At 33.7% G+C, this 24,503-nt stretch overlaps 1 protein-coding gene across 2 annotated transcripts in view; it reads right to left on the bottom strand.

The window, feature by feature from the left end:
• The window catches only part of LOC134236222 (kinase suppressor of Ras 2-like), a 35,787-nt gene extending 15,691 nt beyond the window's left edge, over positions 1-20,096 (bottom strand). Inside the window, exons 1-5 of one of the 2 annotated variants that reach the window (XM_062718384.1) lie at positions 20,007-20,096; positions 19,292-19,390; positions 18,142-18,200; positions 16,107-16,748; positions 5,663-5,708 (exon numbers count right to left, since the gene is read on the bottom strand). In XM_062718384.1, the coding sequence (XP_062574368.1) occupies positions 5,663-5,708; positions 16,107-16,748; positions 18,142-18,200; positions 19,292-19,374 (830 nt within the window). In that variant the 5' untranslated portion in view covers positions 19,375-19,390; positions 20,007-20,096. Of the gene's footprint in view, positions 1-5,662; positions 5,709-16,106; positions 16,749-18,141; positions 18,201-19,291; positions 19,391-19,472; positions 19,671-20,006 lie in introns of those variants that run through there. The other variant, XM_062718383.1, reaches the window with a different exon arrangement.
• Positions 20,097-24,503: the final 4,407 nt, after the last annotated feature.

The following is a 24,503-nucleotide window of genomic DNA, read 5'->3' on the forward strand; positions in this document are numbered from 1 at the left end:
TTTTGTTTGAAAGAATTTTTCATAACTTTCACACTGATCTGAGTCTTGTCTAAGTTACCAATATGATCATATCATCATATTCTGAAGTGTTATTGTCTACGTTATTCTACAAGAAAATTCTGCTTACAGCATGAAATCTACCTATGAAGTCCTAGTAACAATGTAGGTCTGAATATGTTTCTAAAACATATTACTTTGATCTTTCAAAATCATCCTCGGGTATAAACCAAGTAGATCTTGCACGAACAATCCATATTATTCAATAAAATCTGCCACTGATTAACAACCCACCAACCCCCCACCCCCTTTCCCGATTTTTTTCCTTCTCCAATCTGGAAGAATCGTATATGAAACACAGCCGTATAGCAATTATCTCGATAGAATGCTTTTTAGTCTTGTAGCTCCTGAATGAGGCAATTGTGAAAGAGTGAGGACAGTTAAACTGAACGTTTTAAATATTTAATAACATTTAAAATAACCTTTAAGTTAGTTTAAATCTTATTTGATATCACTTCTATAAAATTTGCAATTTCCCATAGAAACCCAAAATAAAATTTTACTTTGTTTACGTACTTTACCACAAAGATGACAATGAATATTGATTAATAATTTATATTCAGGGCAATTGTTTGTGTACATATTTTTTCAAAGAGAATCGATTAGTTAAACCTTCGTCTGTCTGACCTAATTTTTCAAAGCATAAATGCTTGTCAGCACATTATTCAATGTTCCTTATCAAAATATTTCATAATGAACATTTCTTTCTATATAAAATACAGGGAAAGTCTGCAGAGTTATTCATTCAAAACGTGCAATCACGTGCCGACTTCATGTCATTTCCAATTGCAAAAGGATTAATTATTTCATCTCTGATAGCTATTTGTGTTACAAAGAGAGTAAAGATGTACTATAACTCCTATTGAAAAGTAATAAAAAATACACGCATGCATGACGTCATATGACGTCCAGTCTACACTTTCCAAATATCTCGTGTGGGTAAATTAACCAATTTTATGTCCAAAAATATCACTATCCATTAATATAATTATATTATGACAATTATATGCTTGCTTAACGTCCTTATGAGAACTTTTCTCTCTGATCGAGATACTACCACTTGCCGATGGATTAATTGTATGCTGTTTAACGTCCCTCTCGAGATTTTTTCACTCATATAGCCTCGTACAATGTAGAGACGCCACCACTTCCCAACGGAGAGCTACAAGTTTTGGCCATTGAGCAAGGAAAGATCTTTTTCGTGCCAGCACCTACTGAGACACGGGACCTCGGTTTAAACGGTAGAAGGATGTGGAGATAACGAACAATATTCAGTCTCAAAGTCCATAAAACAGTACAAAACAGGAGCAGAGCAAACACGGACCTCCGAAACATCAGAGGTGGGATCAGGTGCCATGAAGGAGTGAGCATCCCCTGCTGACTTGTCACACCCGCCGTGTGCTCCTTGTCATGATCAGGAAATAACGGAAAAATCCGTCGTCAATTCAGTGTATAAATAATGGACTAACAATTGGTATGAAAAACTTCAATCAGCATTTGACTAAATGATGAATTGTATTTGCTGACAAGGTCATTGTATCTACCATAGAACTTACAAAATGATGACTTTAAAAAGATTGCTGATATTGTTTTAGAAATTTGTTTTTCAATAACTTACCACGTTTTAGAAATTGTTCATACGTAGAGCATGCTGTTGCGTAACGAATCAACTGAGATATATATACTCCGTATGCAGGTGATGAAGGTAGATTGCTGCATAAGTAAGGGAAGTTGACGATAGAAAAGTTAAAGCCATCACGTTTATCATATAGCTTGGTTGTTACGATTATTTAGTCAGCTTGATTTCATCGTCAGGTGTCGACCAAATAAATTCCTTCTTGCAAATGAGGCATTTATACTTTAATATTTCCATTTCTATTTTTTTTTCCTCTGTGATAACTCTTTTAAGTTAGCGGAGTTGATTTCATGATAATTCTACCGGAATGTAAATTAGGCATGTCGATAGGTCAGGAGCTAAGGAGGCCTAATATGCATGCAAATCTCGTGCGCATGTCTTTGTGTCTCACGCTGAGTAGGCCAAATATGCATGTATACTGAATTGGCATGGGAGTCCTCGTGTAATTGAAATATATGTCTACATTTTTAAAATCTAAATCTACAATTTTATTTCACAATGAAATGGAAATGGAAATATAAGAAATCACTGTCTAGTTAGTAAAGTATGCCAGGGACATCAACGATTGTGGGAAACACGGGATAAATTTTGCATAACGGGCTATGCAAATTATCCCATGTTTCCCACTATCGTTGATGCACTGGCATACTATACTTATTAGACAGTGATTCCTTAAATCATTTAAGAAAACATCAGACTGGATGGGTGGACTAGGTGAAACTGAGAAACAGTTATGAAAGACTGCATGGCTCAACGAGGGGTGGTGTGTGAAAAGTTCTCAGAGAGAGAGAGAGAGCTAAAAATAGAAGTTTTATTTAAATGCAAACAAAACGATATTCCTTTGTCAGTTTTGATTGGATTTCCATATAACTTAGAACACAAGTAAACGTCTAAAGATATATAATTCTATACATCGGTTTTTGATTTCAAAGAACAGTGTTGCTGTGGTAACAAATGTAAAAAGAATTCTGTGAAATTCTTTCAAAAAGCTACTCCACCTGCAGTATGACTGATTGCAATCTTAATCAAGGATCATTGCATATTCTTTATATACTAATTGCAATCTTGATCAAGGATCATTGTTCTATTTATTGCTGTTGCAAAGTTTCAAGACCAACTGCTACTTTTTCCCATAATTATTCAACGATGGAGACTTCCGATTAGTATAGTCGCCCGCGTGGCGCAGTGGTTAGAGCGTCTGCTCTAGAGTCGCGAAGTAAAGAGGTGATCCTTACGTCGCGGGTTCGAATTCCACTGTGAGACGTGGAGACCGGTCCTTTGGATGAGACCGTATAAACCGAGGTTCCGTGCCGCAGTAGGTGCTCGCACGAAAAGGATCCCTCACTGCTCAATGGCCCTGAGTGCCGAGTATAGGACAATATTTGGAGTGGTGGCGTCTCCATATGAGTGAAAAATTCTCTCTCCAGAGGGACATTAAACAATATACAATCAATCAATCTGATTAGTAAATCCTTCTTGATAAGAAATTAGTTATGCTCCCGGATCGAAAGATCCCGAGGGTATATTGTTTTAGTTCTGTCTGTCTGCCTGTTTTCAATTTTAACTTAGCCCATAACTATTGAGTAGGTCGGGCTATGGCTTTCATATTTCACAGATGCATTCCTTGTAACAAAACCTTTAATTGGGTACCACCAAATTTGACCTTGGGGTTTGACTTACTGTTACAAATTACCACACTAAACCTTGGCCATAACTTTTGAAAAGTTGGAGCTATGGCTTTCATACTTCAAATGTGTATTTATTGTGACAAGACCTTTCAGCTGCCAGGTTTAAATATTTTTTTTACCTTGACCTAAGAGTTTGACCCACTTTTTATAAACTTTAACCTTGGTCATAACTTTTGAACAATTAGAACTAGGGCTTTAATATTTCACAGAGGTATTCATTGTAATGAGACCTTCCTTTGGGTACCAACAATTTTGACCTTTTGAATTTGACGTGCATTTGAGAGAATTCAACCCTCGCCATAAGCTGCCATGGGGGGCATCAGTGTTTCACAAACAAATCTTGTTTAATATTAAATGGTATATGCCCTTGAACCGACGTCGTTTTGTTGATGTGTTTTATTTCCTTGAGTGGAAAAGACCTCGTACAATGACGTCAAAATGTGCACTAGCTTTAACATGCTGAAAAATGTGATTATAACTGACTATGATTCGAACTTCGCATGTCCGTATTTGATCTGATCCTAATTTATATAGGTTCAATGGACTTGAATACGGTTTATAATCTCTTTACAATCGTATGACTGGGATATTGCCGTCGCCCGCGTGGCACAGTGGTTAGAGCGTTTAATCTAGAGAGTTGATCCTTACGTCGCGGGTCCGAATCCCATTGCGAGACATGGATACCGGTCTTTTGGATGAGACCATATTAACTGAGGTTCTGTGTCGCGAAAGGTACTGGCACGAAAAAGATCCCTCACAGCTCAATGGCCTCGAGTATAGTTCAGAATTTGCAGCCCTCCACTTGCAAGTGGTAGCGTCTCCATATGAGTGAAAAAATTCTAGAGATGGATGTTAAACAACAAACAATCTAATATACCGAAGTGTGACATTCATGACCCAGAACTTTACAAGATGTCTGAACAAGCCTATAGGTCCTTTTTCTCTTTTCTTCTTGGGCAACAACTTCGTCTGTTAGTTTGCTTTTCTTCTTAACAGCAGCCTGAATGAATCCTGTATAGTCTTGTATTGTACTCATGTTATCTTTAGATCCCTTAATAATCCTCTCATATCAATTTTTTTTTTGTATATGTTATTTTAAAAAATCTTAATTTCAAGATACTAGTATGTATATATTTCATAAGATTGATTTTGGAAGAATTATCGTACTTCCTCCATTAGAGCACATCTCTGCGTCAAGTAGATGCGTCTGGCTCAGTTATTTCAGAGAAAACACAAGGTAGTAAAACATACGAATGCAAATCACTCTTCAACCAAAAAAAGTTCATGAGCAATGTGACATTAAACACAATTATACCAAAGATTTTTTTCTTTTCTTTCTCTCTTTTAAATGAATTTGACGAAATGACCAGACTTTGGTGTTCCTTATAGCATTGTGGAAACATATCAAAATTAAGTATGTGTAATTTACTTTTCAAAAAGGTAAAAAAAAAAAAAAATTAATGACCACCATACGCGTTATTATACCCCCCCGCTTAAAAAGCGGGAGGGTATATAGTAATCGGTATGTCCGTCCGTTACGCTTTGGGGTACCCATCTCTTATCCGCAACTCCTCTAATAACACTGAACGAAATTTGATAAAACTTTCACAGAAACTTTTTTACATAATGCCATTGAGCACCTACTATTTTACTTTTTGATCCGACACATATTTTGGGTTTCCCACTGAAAAAACATGGACACTGTTATTATATTCATATGGGAGGCGGGGGTATCATTTAGTGAGCTCATTGCTTAAGGTACCTCTAGTTCTTTACAGTTTTTCAATATTTACACAGGAGTTCGCGTACCTATCAATTTTGCGGAAATGTTCGGTAAATAAAAAAGATACGTAATACCTATAATATATGTATTACGTATTTTTTTTATTTAATGAAAATTTCGGTATAATTGATAGGTACGCGAACTCCTGTGATATTTAGTATGCCTTTTTTACTCATTGAGATGTAACTATCAAAAAGTGTATGACCTTTGTGGAAAGGGTTTCTTCTGCAACATTGCATTATTCTTTGAAAAATTCAACACTCCTGTGAATGCTTTTTTCCTAGAATTAGCTGGGATTGACGTCAATAAAGATATTTTGCTGTTCAATCAATTTTTTACACAAAGATAAATATAATATACGAGGTTTGAAGAATATAACAACATACCAAGACAAAAATAAAATCACATTATTTTTTTTTGTACATGTATAATTATGTAATATTTATGTTATACATTTCAAAGAAAAAAGCTAATAATAGTAATTTTACTTTCACCAACCTTGCGTCTATAATGAGTTTCTCGAACGAAGGATCGCACTCTTCCTCTGTAATTAGAATGTCAATGATACATTCACATAGATTATTTATAATGTGGTGCAATAATATTTCAGTTTACTGCCTGCTGTATTCTTTTTTCACATTAGAGCTGATTTATTGTGTTTCTATCTTATCCTATTGATTTGATTCAGAGGTGGAAAAAAATGCAATGCATTCACTGCAAGCCCTTCTTATTACAGTAACTTTGTTTAATGTACAATATTGTAGCAAACCGTAACAGATTCCATTTAAAACATCGTGATAACGATCCTTAGATAATAGTGTATGAATAAATAATAACATCTTAGGGGAAAACAATCCACTGATAATCTATAGTTCTCATCAAATTTTGTAAAATTAATAATTAATACATTGAAAAATTATAACCTTTATTATTCATACCACTTTGATATAGATGTATTTGTTCGAGCTATGTACGGTATACAGTAAATAAACCGGTTACCAGTTGTCTTGTTAGGTCTTTAAGGATTTGGGGGATTGGAGTCCTTGGTGCATCTTATATTTTATCAGATTTACTGACGATTCCCCTTTTCAGGCATTCAATAAATTACATGTAGTATTATTACTCTTTCGTCTTTTTCCGATTTTTTTTTCATATATGTAGGAGAAAGCAGAAGCGGAAAGTGTAAAAGGCCTATTAATGTAATTAAGTTTACTCTTTCAGTTGATTACAGTGTACGTCATACCGAATTTCCGTTTGTTTGTGCAATTATATATTTTCATCATGGAAAATTTTAATCATTTTTCTAAATCATCGCAAATTAAATATTGATCCTTAAAAGACAACAGAAACAGAGGAATGCTAAAGGAGAAACTTACAATGTTAATACATCTATCGGAGAAATTCGTAATTTATGTTACAGAAATGCTTTGGGATTAAAAAGACATGTACACAGATTTCGTTCCATATGGTATCGGAACTCAACGAGAGTCCTGTGAAAATACTGGCACAAATAATTTTTTATCAATATTAAAATATAAATTTTTCGTTTGAAAGAAAAATCACCGACTCAGAAAAGCATGCACCCTATATTCGGTATATGCATTTATAACGCGGATACATATAAATGTATAAATTTCAACACGTTTTTCTAGTATAAATTGTGAAAGAAAAGAAAAGGATGAACAAGGCGTGAGAATAGCATACAAAATCTAATGTATATCATATTCCATTTGTGAATTATATAAAGTATTTTTATAGTTGAAATACATAAATTCGTTACAAACTTTTCAAAAGGATTTTTTCAGCTAAATTTATCAATCTCCAAGCTTAAAAATTGAATCACTGTAGATTTCCTAATTAATGTACGTGAAGAAATAATTATCGCTTATAGAAGCACCTTTAATAAAAACTCATTTTAATTTTTATGCCGCTAAATTCATGCAAAATTTCTTATAATTAACTGTTCACTCGCTAATTACTAATATTGTTCTCGTGACTTGATCTCTAAGAGCCATTTCACGATATCCGGGGTATTAAGTATTCACCTAAAATAAAGAATTAACAGTCTTCTTGGTTGGTTCGAACCCAAGTAGTAATATTAATTTCTACAGTGTCGAGTTTGTTTTTCATGGTGACCAACTTACTAACTTCTATACGCTACACAGATCGTGACAAACGAGAGGCATTATACTGTAGTTATACTTGATTAAATGGAAATCAAATATTTTCAGTTAAATACGACGGTGTATAATAAAAAGTGTATTTTTCAAGGATAAAGAAAACTCGATGCTCCCTCCATGTATTGTTAACTAAAATATAAATAGTTTTGCACTTACTTTGAGTACAATCTTTTTTGTAAAAAAAAAAAAATATGGAGCAAATATCAATCCATATGGGAAAGTTCTCTTTTGTGTATATATTATTTCGAAGATTATAATTTCAATGTTTCAGATTGTTGCGAATTAGGGGACGACCATTTGATCCTGAGGGGGGGGGGGGCCTGGCAAATTTTTTTGAGACGGATTATTTATTTTCATGCCTGTCGAGGACAGATTATTTATTTTCAAGATTATCAAGGACAGATTATTTATTTTCTTCTTTGTCTTCCCGTACTGTGATCAATTGATTCTAAAAGACTAATCATTTATATACCATAGGCAGATACAGGATTTGGGGAGGGGCGTGTATAACTTCGTTTAGGCAAGAGGTTTGGGGCTGCCGTAAGGCCCCCAGGTCCTGGGCGAAGCCCTGGATGAGGCCAAGGGAGTACCCCCCCCCCCCTGAAGCTTTTGGGTTGTAATTTAAGAGTAAAACCAGGCACTATTATAGTGGTATTGGTTATTATGAACCAAAGTATGATAAAATTAATACTGGTCATACCATACTTTGAATGAAGGGGGTTCAGGGGGCGAAGACCCCTGAAGTTCTTGGGTTTTTCTGTATGTAAAAGAGTAAAACCAGACACAATTGTGTAGGAATTGGTTAGATATGTACCAAAGTATGACATTATTAATACTAGTCATATCATACCTTGATGATAAGGGCCCAGTGGGCAAAGCCCCCTAAAGCTCTTCAGTTTTTGTGTATTTTAAGAGTAAAACTAGGTACTAAAATATTGGTATTGTCCCTAAGTATGGCATTATTATTATTATTCGTTTCATACTTTGAAATTTTAGGGGAGGGGTTGTACACATGTACGTCCCACTTAAATCCACCAGTGTATATTTTGTATTAATTTATCGGGGAAGTGTAATTCTTCGACAAGAAAATTTATCTTTTGTGGTGTATAAGAATTGGCTTGTATTTAAAGTACTGTTATTCATCACACCTACTAAGTGCACAATGTCACTCTGACAAACTGACTAAGTATCCAGTCTGGTAATCTGATTTTAAATACTATTTGGTTCTAAAATGGCGAGCGAAGCGAGCCAAAAAATTTTTTGAATTGAAGACTTTTGAGATTAAATTACATGTTAAGAAAAAAGGTATTTTTCACAATATTTAAATGTCATAAGTCAAGGTCAGATTATTTATTTTCTCTGTAGTGGAGGAAAGATTATTTATTTTCAATATTTTCAGGGACAGATTATTCATTTCCAAAATCTGCCACCCGCCCCCCCCCCCCCCCCCCCCCCCCCCCCCCCCTCAGAATCAAATGGTCGTCCCCTTATAGAGATTTTTATTTTAAAAAGTTTACATTAATTTTATTTGATATAATTAAAAATTATTGAAATATTGTTTTTATTTCCCTGTTTGACGTCGCCCGCGTTTTACAGTAGTTACAGCGTCTGCGGTAAAGTCGCGAAGTATAGAGTCAATCCTTACGTCGCGGTTTCGAATCCCACTATGGGATGTGGAGACCGGTCCTTCGGAAGAGACCCGAGGTCCCGTGTCACAGTAGGTGCTGGCACGAAAAAGATCCCTCTAGGCTCAATGGCCCTGATTGCAGAGTATAGGACAAAATTTGTAGCTTTCCACCGACAAGTGGTGGACGTCTCCATATGAGTGGAAAATTCTCGAGGGACTTTAAACATCATACAAGCAATCAATTCTTGTTTGACACACATGACATTTTGCTCACATTGTTCGCCCATTTTCTTTCTTTGTTTTCATTTTTTAAAACAAAATTTGCCTAGATTGTTCGATATGTGTGTATTTTGATTTCAGAAAGGTTAGCAAACCGATATCTTGATTAAATTTGTGAGGAAATGGTCTTGAAGTAAAGTACTTGAAGCGTTATCTTCCCTTATTTTTAAAAAAAAATATTGTTGCTTTAATCAAACTAAGCATGCTTTGCAGTCTGTTTTGCATGTGACATAAGAAGCTAAATCGACTGAACTTTTATGACCGTAAAATTTGAGCTAAGCTTAAATAGTTAATGATCTTCTCTGATATAACAGAATTCACATAATGTAAAAATCATTTGCCAAGCTTTAACACTGTCTGCTAGCCCGATTACGGAAACTATCAAGACGGTGAAAATGCATAAGAAGGATATATTTAGAAAAGCTTTCTTTTCTCCAATTCGAGACTGGAATTTAATTGGGTATTTATCGACTGAGAAACAGATACGTATTTCAAACACGAATTCGATTAAAAGACGATCTGCAGCTCTGAATCAATTTCATCCAGATTAATGAACTAAAAATGTGTGCGAATGAGAGAAAAATGAATATTACATTTGATATTTAGTATCTACTTGTATTTATGTGACTCTGTGGTGTCTTTCACTTTCAAACTCACCGACATATATCCTGTCAAAATATGAATGATAAAGGCCACAGGAAGTGTTTTCTTCTTTTCACGTTTAAGATTTTGAAAAAAAATTTGTATTATATAAATACAACCAGAAGTCTCTGTCGAGACTGAAGCTCTACTGGTTTGTACTTATAGCAAAGGAAGAGAAAAGTACTTAAGCAGTTGGAAATTGAAACTTTTCAACAGCAATAAATAGAATAATGATCCTTAATTAAGTCTCTATATGTTCTTAGTGCAGTCTACTTGCATGCCACATTTATATTATAATCAGACTAAAATTGTATTTGGAGTAGCATTTTGAAAGAATTTCACAGAAATTTCTATTTTTAGTAACCACGGCAACACCGTTCATCGAAATCAAAAACCGATATACAGAATTATGTATCTTATTGTAGATTACTTGTGTGCCAAGTTATACTGAAATCAGACTAAAACTGTAGAAGGAGTAGCATTTTGAAAGAATTTCACAGAAATTTCTATTTTTAGTAACCACGGCAACACCGTTCATCGAAATCAAAAACCGATACACAGAATTGTGTATCTTAGTGTAGTCTACTTGTGTGCCAAGTTATATTGAAATCAGACTAAAACTGTAGGAGGAGTAGCATTTTGAAAGAATTTCACAGAAATTTCTATTTTTAATAACCACGGCAACACCGTTCATCAAAATCAAAAACCGATACAAAGAATTCTGTATCTTAGTGTAGTCTACTTGTGTGCCAAGTTATATTGAAATCAGACTAAAACTGTAGGAGGAGTAGCATTTTGAAAGAATTTCACAGAAATTTCTATTTTTAGTAACCACGGCAACACCGTTCATCAAAATCAAAAACCGATACAAAGAATTCTGTATCTTAGTGTAGTCTACTTGTGTGCCAAGTTATATTGAAATCAGACTAAAACTGTACAAGGAGTAGCATTTTGAAAGAATTTCACAGAAATTTCTATTATTAGTAACCACGGCAACACCGTTCATCGAAATCAAAAACCGATACACAGAATTGTGTATCTTAGTGTAGTCTACTTGTGTGCCAAGTTATATTGAAATCAGACTAAAACTGTAGGAGGAGTAGCATTTTGAAAGAATTTCACAGAAATTTCTATTTTTAGTAACCACGGCAACACCGTTCATCGAAATCAAAAACCGATAAACAGAATTATGTATCTTAGTGTACTCTACTTGTGTGCCAAGTTATATTGAAATCAGACCAAAACTGTAGGAGGAGTAGCATTTTGAAAAATTGTTTACAGACGGACAGACAGACAGACAGACGGACGGACGACGGACGCATTACTATCGCATAAGCTCTTCTGGTCTCTGACCAGTAGAGCTAAAAATAGGTCTGCTTAATTACGGGGCGCAATAAGTACCCAGGGGAATTCCAACAGATTGTTGAGAGACTTGGTCTCCAAATACCACATAGATATTATTATCAATAAGAAACTCCAACATCTTTTTGATATCAACTTCAGAATATTTTTATCTATAATCAGAATGATTTTAACAAAGTAATTTTATAAAATTTAATGATCAATGACATGGTAATTTAATTTACAAGATCCACCTTTAGCGAAAAAGCGGCTGTCATTGGTGTCAAAAAGCCTGGACTTTAAATTTATCGAGGAATTTAAAGAACCTAGTTTTGTTCATTTGTTGACTTTTGTTTCTTTTAATTTTAAATCTGATCAATAAAGTTTTTTTTCAGTGTTTATACAGAATTCGCCAATGATCAAAACAGTAGAAACGTTCTACTTATTCCACGCATTTAAAGAATATCTACAAGTATAAAAATGTTTTGAATTCAAAGAATTTTTTGATAAAAATTTATTTCGCCGACTTTTTTGTTGTTTTTTTTATACAAAATATGACCGATGATGAAAGATGTACATTAAAGTGCTCTTCACAATAGAAGATGTAAATGGAGCTTTAATTTTCTTCCCCATATATTTATTTCCATATAATGATGGATATCCTAGTTTAATAATCATGCGATATTTTTGTTGTCACTTTGATGTTTTCTTGAATGATTTTTTTCCTATTTTAATGAATATCAAAGAGTCAAGGAATTAAACCACAAATAGGGCAAAAGTGATCGTTTCTACGATACTTTAAATCAATTCTTACACAAGAGATTCTTCGCTTCTTTTTATGTCGCTTGTAGAGCAGAGCGGCACTTAGGGGTCACTTTATACGGGGGCTTCAGACTGTCTGTCTGTCCGTCCGTCTGCAAAACCTTAAATCTCGAGAACTGTCAGAGACATTAATTTGGTATTTAGCACATATGACTTTTTTATTTTACCATGGTTACCGACCTAGCTATCCTTGTACTTGACTTTTGACCTTATTTTTAAAAGAGGTGACGGTGCCGACATACAACTTCTTTTAGAATCTAAGATGTAAGGTCATGCCATTTAGCATGTGCACTGCTTTTTGTCCCCCGCTTGAAAAGTGGGGGATATTAATTTGGGTTTGTCCGTCCGTCCGTCCGTCATGTCTTTCTGTCTGTCTGTAACGCTTTCGTTTCCACACATATCTCGAGAACCGTTTGAGCTTTTGCAATGAAATTTAGCATAGCAATTCCCTATGGCTAAAAAAGACCCCTATTGATTTTGAGGTCAAAAGGTCAAAGGTCAAGGTCATAAATAAGCAAATTCTGTCTGTTAAAACACTTTCGTTTCCACACGATATCTCTAGAACCATTTGAGCTATTGCAATGAAATTTTACATAACAACTCCCTGTGGCCTAATAAAGACCCCTATTGATTTTGAGGTCAAAAGGTCAAAGTTCAAGGTCGTAAATTTATACATTCTGTCTATGTGTAACACTATCATTTCCGGACGATATTTCAAGAAGATTTTGAGCTTATGCAATGTAATTTTATACCAAAACTCCCTAGGACGTATCTCGCCCCTCTCAAAGTGCCCCGCCCCGTTTGTTTTATTGGTATTTATAGTATTACATGTCGCTATTTTTAGCGCAGGGGCATGAGGAGAGTTATTGCGTATAAAACAGGTTCTCGGCGGACTTTATGTTCTTATTACATCTTTTAGAACTGTTTAATAAAGGCTAAATAAATAAAACACCATGGATTGTGTAAAATTTTGAGAATACCGAACATGAAAATATGAATATATACATGTATGTGACTTCAGTTCTGCATATACTTTACTGCCTGTAACATGGGCAGTGTAAAGCGTTTCTGTGGTCTAGTGGTTATGTCACTCGCTCCAAATGCGAGAGGTCCCGGGATCGAATCTCGGTCGATTCATTCCTTTTTTTTTTTTTTTTTTTTTTAAATACTTTTCTTTTTTTTTTACTAAATGAAAGTATTCAGCATGTGAAATGAAAAATTTATGAGGTTATAAAATCATCATTACAGTGTGATAAATATTCCATATAAAAAGAATCTTCTATACACATAATAAAGAATAAGCAATCAAATCTTTATATGTTGTTTTGGGCATATTGACATACATGTATTTTATTTGCTTCAGTATACATGTATACATTTAATAATTCTACAAATTCAGTCAGGGGGGATCCGATTTTTTCCCTAAGCGGGGGACACGAATTCTCTGAATTAGCTTGTTACAAACCATTTTAAACAAGATGTTTTTGTGAAACACTATGCGCCCATGGCAACAAAGTTCAAAAAGCTATTTCACAGTCAAGGTTACGAGGTCATTGACCTTCGTGTCGTTTGAAAAAAAAATATTAGTAGAGTAAGCATACTAAATTTGAAGTCTTTATCTCTTATGGTTAAAAAGTTATGATGAAAGTTCGAAAAAAGCTTTTTTAGCTTATAAGTCAAGGTCACAAGGACCTTGGTGTCATTTCAAAGAGCCTTATTAGTGGAGTATGCATACAAATATGAAGTCTCGATCTCTCACGGTTCAAAAGTTATGGCAAAGGTTAACGTTGACAACAAACAGATAAACAGACAGGACAAAAACAATGTATGCCCCCGATTTATCTATCCGGGTGCGTAAAAAATACTAGCGTCACAGTCCACTTTACCTTTGACCTTCTTTGCAAAATATACTGCATAAGGTAAAATTCAACTTGTGTCTTGAATTTAGAGAAACGGGGATTTGATAATTATCATTTATACACGTTTGTCAGCTCATGACAATGTACTTTGACACAGTAAATAAAAAACAGTAACCACTAAAACTGAAAATTAAGTACTTTTCAAATACATCGGGATGGGTTTTCCAATATGGATTGATGTAGACTGGCAATTTCAGTAAAGACAGACTGGGATTTTTTTCTCGAGATTGTTTGAAATCACGTATTGATAGATTAATAATTATTTATAATAATTTAAACTTTATTAATATCCTTTTTACTTTTGAGGGGTTGCACACATGAGTCTAAAGTTTTTATCGTCCAAAAAAAAAAAAAAATCTTCAAATTTTTTTCTCACCCTCAACTAAAAATAACACCAGGATGGCAAGTTTTTATCGTCGGGGTTAAATAGAAAAAAAAAAAAAAATCCGGAAATTTTTTTCCCACCCTCAACTAAAAATAACACCAGGATGGCAACGTGTTTTGGGCGGACCCGCCTTAGCAAATAGATCTGGGTTTGGTCAGAACAATTTCGCGACTTATTCAGTATCCAGAGAGTTTGTGCTATTTCTTTAAGCTAAAAGAAATCCAATCTACTTGACGACTATGGGCCGTACTTAGCCTTTTTTCCACCTTGACAGCTCATCTTGGACTCTATGCCACTAAACCGGAAGTGAATCTCGCAGTGACTATTTGACGTAATTGAAGTAAAGAAAGAAAAATGCATTTATAACTTTATGTAAAATATTAAGATACCATATGTGATAAATAAAAAAAATTGAAATAAAATAATGCTTTATCAGGTCGCTAAGTCTAGCTGTTTGACTTGTTGTTGACTGGTCTTTTCAATAATTTACATTTGGCGCCTTGTAAACACTAAATTATCTGCCCCTTGTGCATATCGTCACATAAGTAAGAAAAAGAATTGATAATCTTTTTGGGTTCTCTTAAATATATTTAAAATAGCTGAATCAAATTTCGTTGAACTATTTTTAAAAAAATCTTATTTGAACATGTTAATAAAGATGTCAAATATTAACTTCGGGATTCATTTCCGGTTAAGTGGCATGGAGTCAAGGATGAGCTGTCAAGGTGGAAAAAAGGCTATGTACGGCCCGTAGTCGTCAAGCAGCTTGGATTTTTAAACTTGAATCAATAGCACAAACACGTCGGATACTGCCCCCTCCCCCAAGAAAAAAAAAACCGTTGCCATCCTGTGGGGTTTTTTTAGTTGAGGGTGGGAAACTCTTTTCCGTTTTTTTTTTTTTTTTTTTTTTTTTTTGACGATAGAAACTTCAGACTCCACTGGGGTTGGGGAATTGTATTTAATTGCCAGATTCTATCGCAGTCTTACTATCCTTTGATTTTTTCCACAAACTAAATGGTAGTAGCATATAAATAGCTGACCAATCTTAGATTTTGTTATATCTTTAAGTTCCTTGGACTCTCTAACTTTTCAAATATTATACTCGAAGTATTTATCAAATTAAAGTTCCATTCTTTGGTTAAGAAAAATATTGAGCAACTAAAAATTGAGCAAAGACTTCACTTGAAGAATACACTTTTATGATGCAATATTAGTATCATTCCAAGAAAAATTAAAGGTCATAATACTAGCATGATTAAAATGTCGATTGTGTTACAACCGGTAAAGCATTTTTGTTTGAAGATGCATGTAGTCTCGGAAGGAAAATTTATACTGTATTTTGATTATTGGGTGAACGTCTCAAGAATACCATACATATATTTTTCTAGAATGGTTGCCACGAGAACATTTCTACTGAAAAGTTTTGTTTGTCATGGTTAAATACTTTTCAAGATGGGAACTTTACTTCTTAAATAAATTCACAAACTGAATTCAACTTTCACATATTTGAAGCGACACAATTTATGCGTTTTGCACGCCTTTTTGCCAATCTTTGAGTATTAAACTTACTCTCAGAAAAAAACTAGCTAATGATAGAAAGGTGAATTCAATATAAAACAAATTCTTGACATTTAAATACGTAAATGCAGTTATTTTGCTAGTTGTGTAAATTGCCAATTTTGTCCTTTCAGTTTTTAAAAGGAGTATTAAATAAATTATTATAATCCTTAAATTTTAATATATTTACCTTTTTCATCCAATTTTCTTCTCGTCAGTGGCCATGTCCCATAAAAATTTATATTTAAACAACCAACACCACTGCTTTTTCTTGGGGGACAGCTGGAAGTAGCCCCTAATGGCTGTCTTTCCGGAGAAACGTCCTTAACTCGCACATGTATTGCTGATACATGAAGTGTATTTGAGTGACCTGGTCGTATGGGGGATAAATCACCCGATTCATTCTTTGAGTGTATTGAAACATTTTCCGGTGATTTATTACATATATACACATAATTCACATCGTTCCCCACGGGCTCTAAGTGGATTGTTTCTTCATAACGAAAGCAGTGCGTACGATTGTTTTCCTCCTGGGATAGCGTATCAACTGCAATGGTCCTGGTAACATTTCGATGAAGATTTGCAGAATTTTCATCAATGCGACTTTTGTGTCTGTTTTCTATACGACATTTGGAATGAACCCATATGTAAAACCTACGAAACAACGATGTACGGGACTTCTGAACTTGCTTGTTTTCTTCCTTTAATCGAGTTTTCCGGAATGGAATTTTTAAGCGTTTCAAGGATCGTCGGAATGAAAGACGATGAGGCCTTGAATGAAAAATAACGGGAGATTCGTTTGTTGTATGAAATTTCCTCCAATGCTCATCTCCTACAGTTACAAGAAAACTTGAAGTGCCACACATTATATCAATATATTTAGATTAAACAGTGATCAACGTTTATTTAAGTTGACCGAAAGCTAAATCTAAGCAAACTTTTTACAGTAAATTCAAGCAGTTGATTAAAACGTTTGACTTATCAGTATTCCAAGTAAGACATATTTCTGTGTCATAATAGTCACAAGCGGGGGATAAATATAACTTTCAGATCTGGGGGGGGGGTAATTTTGTGCCCCCCCCCACACTTTTTAATGAAGAACAAAATCACAGCTATTTTGAAATATTAAACCTCCTTTTATGGCATTTTTTCTATGTTCAACAACTGAGTAAGCATTTCTGTTGAAGTAATATAGTTGTATAATGCGGGTCAAAAAATTGGAATTGAAAGTAACTTGCCTTTGAAAAAAAGTTGTCTTACTACCCCCCCCCCCCCCCCCCCCCCCTAAAACTAAAAAAAATACTTTTGCTTTATGTCATTGGTAAAAAACTGAAGGAAACGTGAAGATAGTTAACATTAGATAGAACGTCCTATCGTTAAAATTATTTTGTCCTACGGACCCGGTTTAACGATAGAAATCGTAACCTGTAATTGCGGGATATAATTCGGAACTCAATGCATTTCCTAAGAAAAATCCAGAGATCCGAATGTAAACGTGGCTTGTAAAATTGAAGCGAGAAAAAACATTGAGAAATTTAATAGGGGGAGGGGGGATAAAAGGTATATACAATCTCAAAAGGGTTTGTTTTGATTAATTTGGTAGTTAATGTCAACGCAACCCCTTTTGTATTCTTCGAAATCATTCTGGAGCGGATCCACTCCAATTTGCTACATTGCAAATATATGGGACGTATTTTAAATGTGGTGAGGGCTTGAATTGAGACTCAATTAATATTCTAAAAATAAGTGATCATTAATCTATTTCAAATTAAATTCATTGAAACAAAACTGGGTGAAGGGCAAACCCTTGAAAACATCAGAGCTTAGAACAGTGCCAAAGAGGAGTAAGCATCCCCTGTCGACAATCACCCCCGCATGCACAGTAATCCACGTCATAGATGGTCCAAGGGAAGAGTCCATAGAATAATAGACCAATAATTTGTGTGGAAAATGTCGGTTCAAAATCAACTACCAAATATATTGTATCTGCTGACAAGGTCATTGAATAGAACATTAAATTGGCACAATTGTTTAACTTTAAATTTGAAATGTCGTCAGAAAACTAACGGTACATATAGACAAAACGTCATTACCAATGTGTTCTTCTGTTTCATAAAAATGATATGTAATGATTCACATTTCTGTTTGCTATTTAGTTAATTTTCTACAAAATATTTAGTCTACCTGAGCTTACTTAAAAGAGCTTACCTTAACCAATATCATACCTGATATTTTCTTTGAAAGCTTTCGCTGGCATGTTGATTTCTCGTCAGATGTCGAAAATCTGTTAAATTATAAGCAAAGCAAAGTCAGAGAGTCATTGGTTGGGATGCAGTGATTCACAGCAAATTGTAATGCCCTTTAAAACGAATGCGACTTTAATTTATACTTTGCAAACTTATACGAAGTAAAATAGCTCAGAAATCACGAATGCGACTTAAATTTATACTTTGCAAACTTATACGAAGTAAATTAGCTCAGAAATTAATAAGAAGGTTGAACGTTTCCTGGGAAATGAATTTGGATGGACACGTGATAAAATCCTGTAAAGCGCGACAGCCTTCTATGTAAGTTTAAGAAAGTGTTTTTCTGTTTGTTTGTTTTTAAACGTCTGCTTCGATAATGTGGAGAGCTGCAAATTTTGTCCTATACTCGGCACTTACGGCCATTGAGCAGGGAGGGATCTTTTCGTGCCAGCAACTATACTGCTGGTGATGTCTCTGTTTGGGACGTTCAACAACAAACAACCAATTACCCTTGGGACATTTCATTTCTCTGGTAACCGATATTTTTTTTAATATATTTTCTTGACCCTGGCGTTTATTCATTAATCGCCATAAAATGTTATAAGGATGTTTAACTAACAATTTTTTAGACTTGGTTTGGAAAGATTCGAGTTTTTCAAATACCAAGAACCCGGAGGGTCCTAAACAATACTTGCTTTCGTATATACGATTTTGTTACTGTCGCAGCTTAGATATTTTAAAGCCAGATAAAGTTTTGGAATAATGAATACAAACATTGTCTCTATACATGTAATCTTGTCAGAAAATTTTGCAATAAGCTAGGTACAGTATAAACATCGTCAGTAACCAGGCATAATAAGGTATATGTACATGCAGATGAGATACAGGCGATTCAAGTGTTCCAACGAAAGAAACATACTTCCTAAAATCGTGCTTTTGATGTTCAGATGTAATAAACATATAGTAACTTAAAATTAAAATCATATAGATCATGTTTTTTCAGTGCCGTCGTATTGGCAATTTTGTGTTTTATTCTTCAAGAATTTTACTTTTATCAAACTTAATTTTAAAATATAAATGAAATTCTTATCGGCAAAAATACGATCAAAGCTAATTTGAAAATACTCACATTGAAAACGTATGTCGCCGACGTAAAGGGGGCGATTCTTCGGCATCATCCAAACAATAATTACTTCCAAATCTCGTTGACATTAAGCCTGAATTCAAGCTAAAATGGAGATTTCACAACAGCTGAAATTATAGGTACTGTAACTGATTGCAATTTATTTATTCATATCGGTTAAACTTACATATGAAAGGTCGTTGAATAATGCGAAATACTAAGTTCATCAAAGACATTCTAGTCTAGCCATATTTGGTGTGCAGTAAAATTGTAATGTCGGAATTTTTCTACTTGTGTCCATAGAGAATTCCTCAAAAAAGTTGTTTTGAGCACGGAAGTTTTAGGTTCCTTATAGGAAAACCTAATTTTTTTTTGTATTTGTCTGCAATATCTAATTTAATGAGAGTTCTAGAGAAAACGGAAACTAATAAGTATCCTCTTTGATGGGTAATAATAATTCAACGTGTTTTCTAGAAATATTCCGATTGCAGACAGCGTTTTATGGACTAATTCATTAACACGCAACACGCTGCTTCAATCCTCACGGGAAGAAATGTTCGTTGCTACTTTTGTCTAACAGTGAACCGAAAACACTTACTGAAATTTCTTCTATAAGAGGAGAACTCTTTGTTGTGGAGGATTGAAAAAAACCCAAATAATCCAGGATTACTTAACATCCAATTGTTGTTAGTTTGATAACAAAGCAAACAGATAAACATACCTTGTAAAAACCGAGTATAGGTCTTTGGCTGCTGTGCCTGAGATCAATAAAGCGCGCGTCGGTTCCCGCCGCCGTGGTATGACAGTGACACACTCCTTCTCTCTCAGCAGCTCTCTCTCAGCACTGCACTGACGTATAACATTGATTACACAACCGATTTACCATCGACGTGCTAATAGAAAAATTGTCAAGTTTTCTTTGGTATTTTGATTTCTTTAATTTATTTTTCTGTCATTTTGTGTCTTGTGAAAATTGGTTTAATGGACCTACATGATATGGTTGTTGTGGTCATACATGAATATTTTACAGTTCTTAGATATAATTCCAACTATATTCAACTGTACACAGACATTTCCATTTAATGCTTGTCTTTGCTTTTCAATGTTTTAATAACCAAATTAATCAATCATTGATAAATTCTGAACGGTTTCATTTGTAACAATCAAATATCAGATACATACTGTTAGGCGCATCTAGCGTAGAAATCGTAGAATAATAAATTTATAATCTGATAGTGATCTAGTAACTGCTAAAATTGATTTCTAAAAATTTTTCTTGGTTTTATGTGAACTTGTTCAATACATTCGAGAAACAGGATATGAAAGTGTTACTAACAATGAATTTTATAAAATCTGTAACTCTCTTGTATCCTTTCTATATATAATCGTTACAAAAATATTTTAAAATATAAAGGCAAAAATACCACATAAAGGGCGGTCACTCTGAGGGGACGGGGATTTCAAAATACCGTAAATGATAAAGAAAATTCGAACAAAGCCTTTTTCTTTTTCTAAGGAAAAGGATTCGAATGTAATGTCTTCAAATTATTTTTCTGTCATTTAAAAAGTAATTCAGTCTTTAATTTCCAGTAAATACAGAAGATTAGAATTAATTATGCTTTTAAGAAAGAAATGAGATATAGATTAATGAAGAAAATATATCTCGAAGTTTACTCTCCCAAAATAAAAAATAAAAATAGTTTTATACCATAATTTTAATGGTTGCATCATGCTTAATTGAATGTTATTATGATGTCATGCGAAAAACGTTGACACTGTCGCCGACTTGACTTTTTCTTAAAGTGCATGTACTCACTTGGTTGATATTTAAGAGCTTTTCTCTATTACAACTCATGATAAAGTCTTGCACTGTACTTGTTTTAACACGCATGATCACCGAGTTTGATGAAACTTTGTTAATATTTAAACCTTAGCACCAGAAACGTACATGTAATTTAAAAAAAAATGATTGCTATGTGTCTTGGTTGCAGTGGTAACAGCCACAGAAGTTTGAATTTTTCAGAGACATTTTGCTATACTTTGAATAGTTATTAAGCTTTAATAATAAAGACCAAGAGAAACAAATTATACAGTTCCTCTTTAAGCTTCTTCTGAATCAATTATATATAATTTTTTTAATAATATACATGTATCTCCAAGTAGATGGTTACCATGTCTACATTTCCATACTTTTAAATGCTGATAAACGTTTATATTTCACCAGTGATAGGTGGTACATGATTTTTTTTCAGTAACCAACACAAGGAATGAAAAATATTTGATATTTCCTAAATAAGAATTAAAGTATAAAAATTACTGTCTTTGTTACCGTGGAAACACAGAGAAGCTTAATAAAATGGGTTGTTTAGATTTAAATAATAGTGCTATTGTAAGGCAAGAAGTTATTTTTTAAAGAGACACTATGACGCACAAATGCGATATTTGACAAACGTAGAATTTTTGCATGATCCTTGTAAATTTTGTTCAATTCCTGAATGTATTAGGTTTCAGAAAATTACAGGTTTTGGAACCTAAAACTTCTATTTTTATGGAGAAAAACATTTTGATTCAGTAAAAAATAATTTCCGTATGACCCATCACGAAACTATTGTCCCACTTCTTTCTTCAGAAATTCTGAATAAGCTACCATGGTCTCAAGTTCTTAATGAATGAATGTAAGTACGTAGATCAAGAATTTTTATACAATCTTTTTAAAAAAAGTTGTTAGAACATATTTCTCATCTTTGCATGCCCCCGTTAAATGTTCGTGACAAGTTTGAGCTAAAAATAAAAATGGCGTGACCTTGACATACACAAAAACAACGACGTGGTAGATACATTATTTTTCCTCAAGTCATTCTTCTTCATTATATCATTTTGATCTGATAAAACTGAAGGGGGCTCTCTACAACGTCACAACATGGCGTACTTCCGTTGAAACGCCATTTTTGATCCCAAATGATCTGATTCAAATTCACTTAACACCGATAAATCACTGAATATAACACAACATGCGATATTGTTGATGGAATGTACATTGTATCCTCAATTAATACAGTGCATTGCCTAATACGTATCCGTTCTTTAAAAATGAATTGTTTGTCAATTTATTCAATTTGTACTTATTCAATTATTAAATAATATATTTACAAACTTATTAGAATAAGATTTTTAAGTGAGAAAAAATGATATAAAAACATGGCTTTTCCATATGTTAATTCATCATTACGTGTCAAAACGCCATACACTCAGATATTTCTTTTTTCTTCAATAAACATATATGCTTTCCAGCAAAATATATCCCCCCAAATGCAAATTTGATAAGATAAGACATATGTATTATCTTCCCATTGTCTAGAGGACTGTTCACAATTTGTATACACCCGAATGAATGGTTATACCCGGTGAAATTTAAACTCTTCATGAAATCACCCAAATGTTTGGACAGTAAGAAGAATTTTGTATGACCTAAACGTTTGATGAACATTGATTATCAGCTGTTTGTATGGAAAACATGCAGGTCTTACACGAAGTGTGAATTTGGTTATAAGAATTTCTTTTACCCGCTTTTGGCCATTTACCATGTTTACATGTGTTGTTATATCTAGCACTGGATAACACATACAATTTGGATAAAAATGGTAAGTAAATCTACCTTTCTCAATACCATGAATTCACTAAATACATGTCTTTGTCATTGACTGGAAACGTGAACTTCTGGTTTTCGCTTAAACTCGTTTGAAAAACAACACATGAACAATACAAACTTCTTTTGAACAATGTCCTTGCTTGACATTTTTTTTCAATACTTGTGCAAGTTATAGTAGAGACTAGAACTGTTTATTTGAAATTTTTTAAAAACAGTACCAAGATATTTGAGCCCACTCTTGAAACGGATCTCTCACACCTGAATTTTTGTGATGTTTGAAATTTTTGACAGTTTTTCAAATTTGTTCAATTTCTTTTTTTCACTGTTTTTAACCTTTAATATTATATATCTTTTCAGATATTGGAGAAGATCCAACCAGCTATTCTCAAGAAAATGCTGTTTTAGTTTTTCTTTTGTTGTTTTTGTAAATTTAAATAAAAATTATGTTGATTTAATTTTTAACTTTGTTGGTTATTATTTCAATATTTTATAACATTAAACTTTGAAGAAAAATTTAAAACACTGGGCTTTTGAAAATATAGATAGGAGGGGTTTTCACAAAATAAATAAATATTTCAAATATTTCTAAAAAATAAATTGAAATACTTTGAAACCTTATTTTATCAGATATGGAGCCTATTATTAGAAACAAATGTATGCAACAAAAATCAGTTATACTTTATAGGTGTAGAGATCCTCCTTAAATTGGGGTAGACTTGAAACAAGAAACAATGAAATATCACACATCACGTCAAGTAAGTTGAAGAAAAGAGAACTCTTACGATGTTTATTAAAAAGGGAAAATGTTCGATTGTGTAAATGTGAGGCCTAGGTGGTAGCTTTTCGTATTCAGTTACAGATATTGCACAGCGCAAGAATTGGAAACACTGAATTTGTTTAGGGTCCTGCACACATCCCCAACTTTTGTTCTCATATTGCTAAGCATTTCTTTTAAAGCATATAAACCTTTAGAAACTGAAAAGGAATTAAAATTTAATTGAATCTGAATTTTAAAAAAAAATATATTCATAAGTTTCAAGATATTTTTTCCAGGGCGCTTTCATACGTAGACATACATTTTTTTCCCTATCGTATATTACTCGTATTTGGCCCACACAATAACCAAATAAAAAAAAAAAACTAAAGGAGTGTACTTAAGCCATGAGAGTTGAGTCCCGGTGCTTTGCGCGAAATAAAATTCCAAAACTCAATTTTATGTGTTACAGTTATTAAACAATGTCTCAAAAGTAGGTTTTGGTAAGTTTTATTACATGAAAATATTTCAAAATGCCGAGCGACACTAGCTTTTGAGACGGGGCCTAACAATTTTGTCACATTTCTTTTGTAATTATGTACATATTAATTTTCAACGACATTCTTTACATCGAGCCGCGACTTGTCATAGGGTGCGTTCAGAGTATTTCCATTGGTACCATCACCTGTTTGCCAATGGCAACAATTTGTACCGTTGGTACCATTGGGCCCATGTTTACTCTGAACGTTTTTTTGGGTACAATTGGTAGGAATCTCACCAATGTTAACAATGGTACCATTGGTGTACCATTGGTT

Source organism: Saccostrea cucullata, unplaced genomic scaffold, assembly GCF_032062105.1.
Source record: "Saccostrea cucullata isolate Sc308-1 unplaced genomic scaffold, CSIRO_AGI_Scuc_v1 ctg172, whole genome shotgun sequence".
Classification (NCBI taxonomy): domain Eukaryota; kingdom Metazoa; phylum Mollusca; class Bivalvia; order Ostreida; family Ostreidae; genus Saccostrea; species Saccostrea cuccullata.